The sequence below is a fragment of the Meleagris gallopavo genome, chromosome 11 (genome assembly GCF_000146605.3).
Source record: "Meleagris gallopavo isolate NT-WF06-2002-E0010 breed Aviagen turkey brand Nicholas breeding stock chromosome 11, Turkey_5.1, whole genome shotgun sequence".
In the NCBI taxonomy this organism is placed as follows: Eukaryota; Metazoa; Chordata; class Aves; order Galliformes; family Phasianidae; genus Meleagris; species Meleagris gallopavo.
In genome coordinates this window covers 4,830,510-4,831,035 of record NC_015021.2, presented here as the reverse complement: position 1 = coordinate 4,831,035, position 526 = coordinate 4,830,510, and the positions used below count along the sequence as shown (strand labels likewise).

At 30.2% G+C, this 526-nt stretch overlaps 1 protein-coding gene across 1 annotated transcript in view; it reads right to left on the bottom strand.

Moving 5' to 3' along the window:
* Positions 1–485: 485 nt before the first annotated feature.
* The window catches only part of LOC100539715 (collagen alpha-3(IV) chain), a 38,309-nt gene continuing 38,268 nt past the window's right edge, over positions 486–526 (bottom strand). Inside the window, exon 41 of the mRNA XM_010716657.2 lies at positions 486–520. Coding sequence (XP_010714959.1) covers positions 486–520 — 35 coding nt within the window. The remainder of the gene's footprint in view (positions 521–526) is intronic.

The following is a 526-nucleotide window of genomic DNA, read 5'->3' as shown; positions in this document are numbered from 1 at the left end:
AAAAAGGGAAAAATTAAGCAATTGCAAATTTTTGTTTGTCTGTAAAAATGATATTGACATATAAATGATATATAAATGTGATGTGTTAGTAAATATTAACTGCTATCTCCACATAGGTTTTCTACTCTTCTATCATAAGTTTGTTTCTTCAACTTTTATGACAAAAGAGTTTGTCCTTATATACTGCCATGTTTCCATCTTCCAGTAAAAATCTTCCACACATACACTGAGAATTTTATTCACAGTACCTACTTTTCCAAACATTTCACCATAGTATCTCAGAAACAAAACTTAAAACATTTTAAGCATTGCATACAAGTACCTTTCTTCCTTTGGTTCCTATTACTTTCATTCCCATAAGACCCTATGAAAACAAACAGTTTGTAGCTTTTAACAAAATTTATTTTATTAACATTCATAGAATATGCAAATAGATATGACACATATTAGAAATTTTTCATTTTCATTACCAATCTGAGACTACCTTAGGTCCAGGAGGTCCTGGTCTCCCTGGTATTCCCTACAA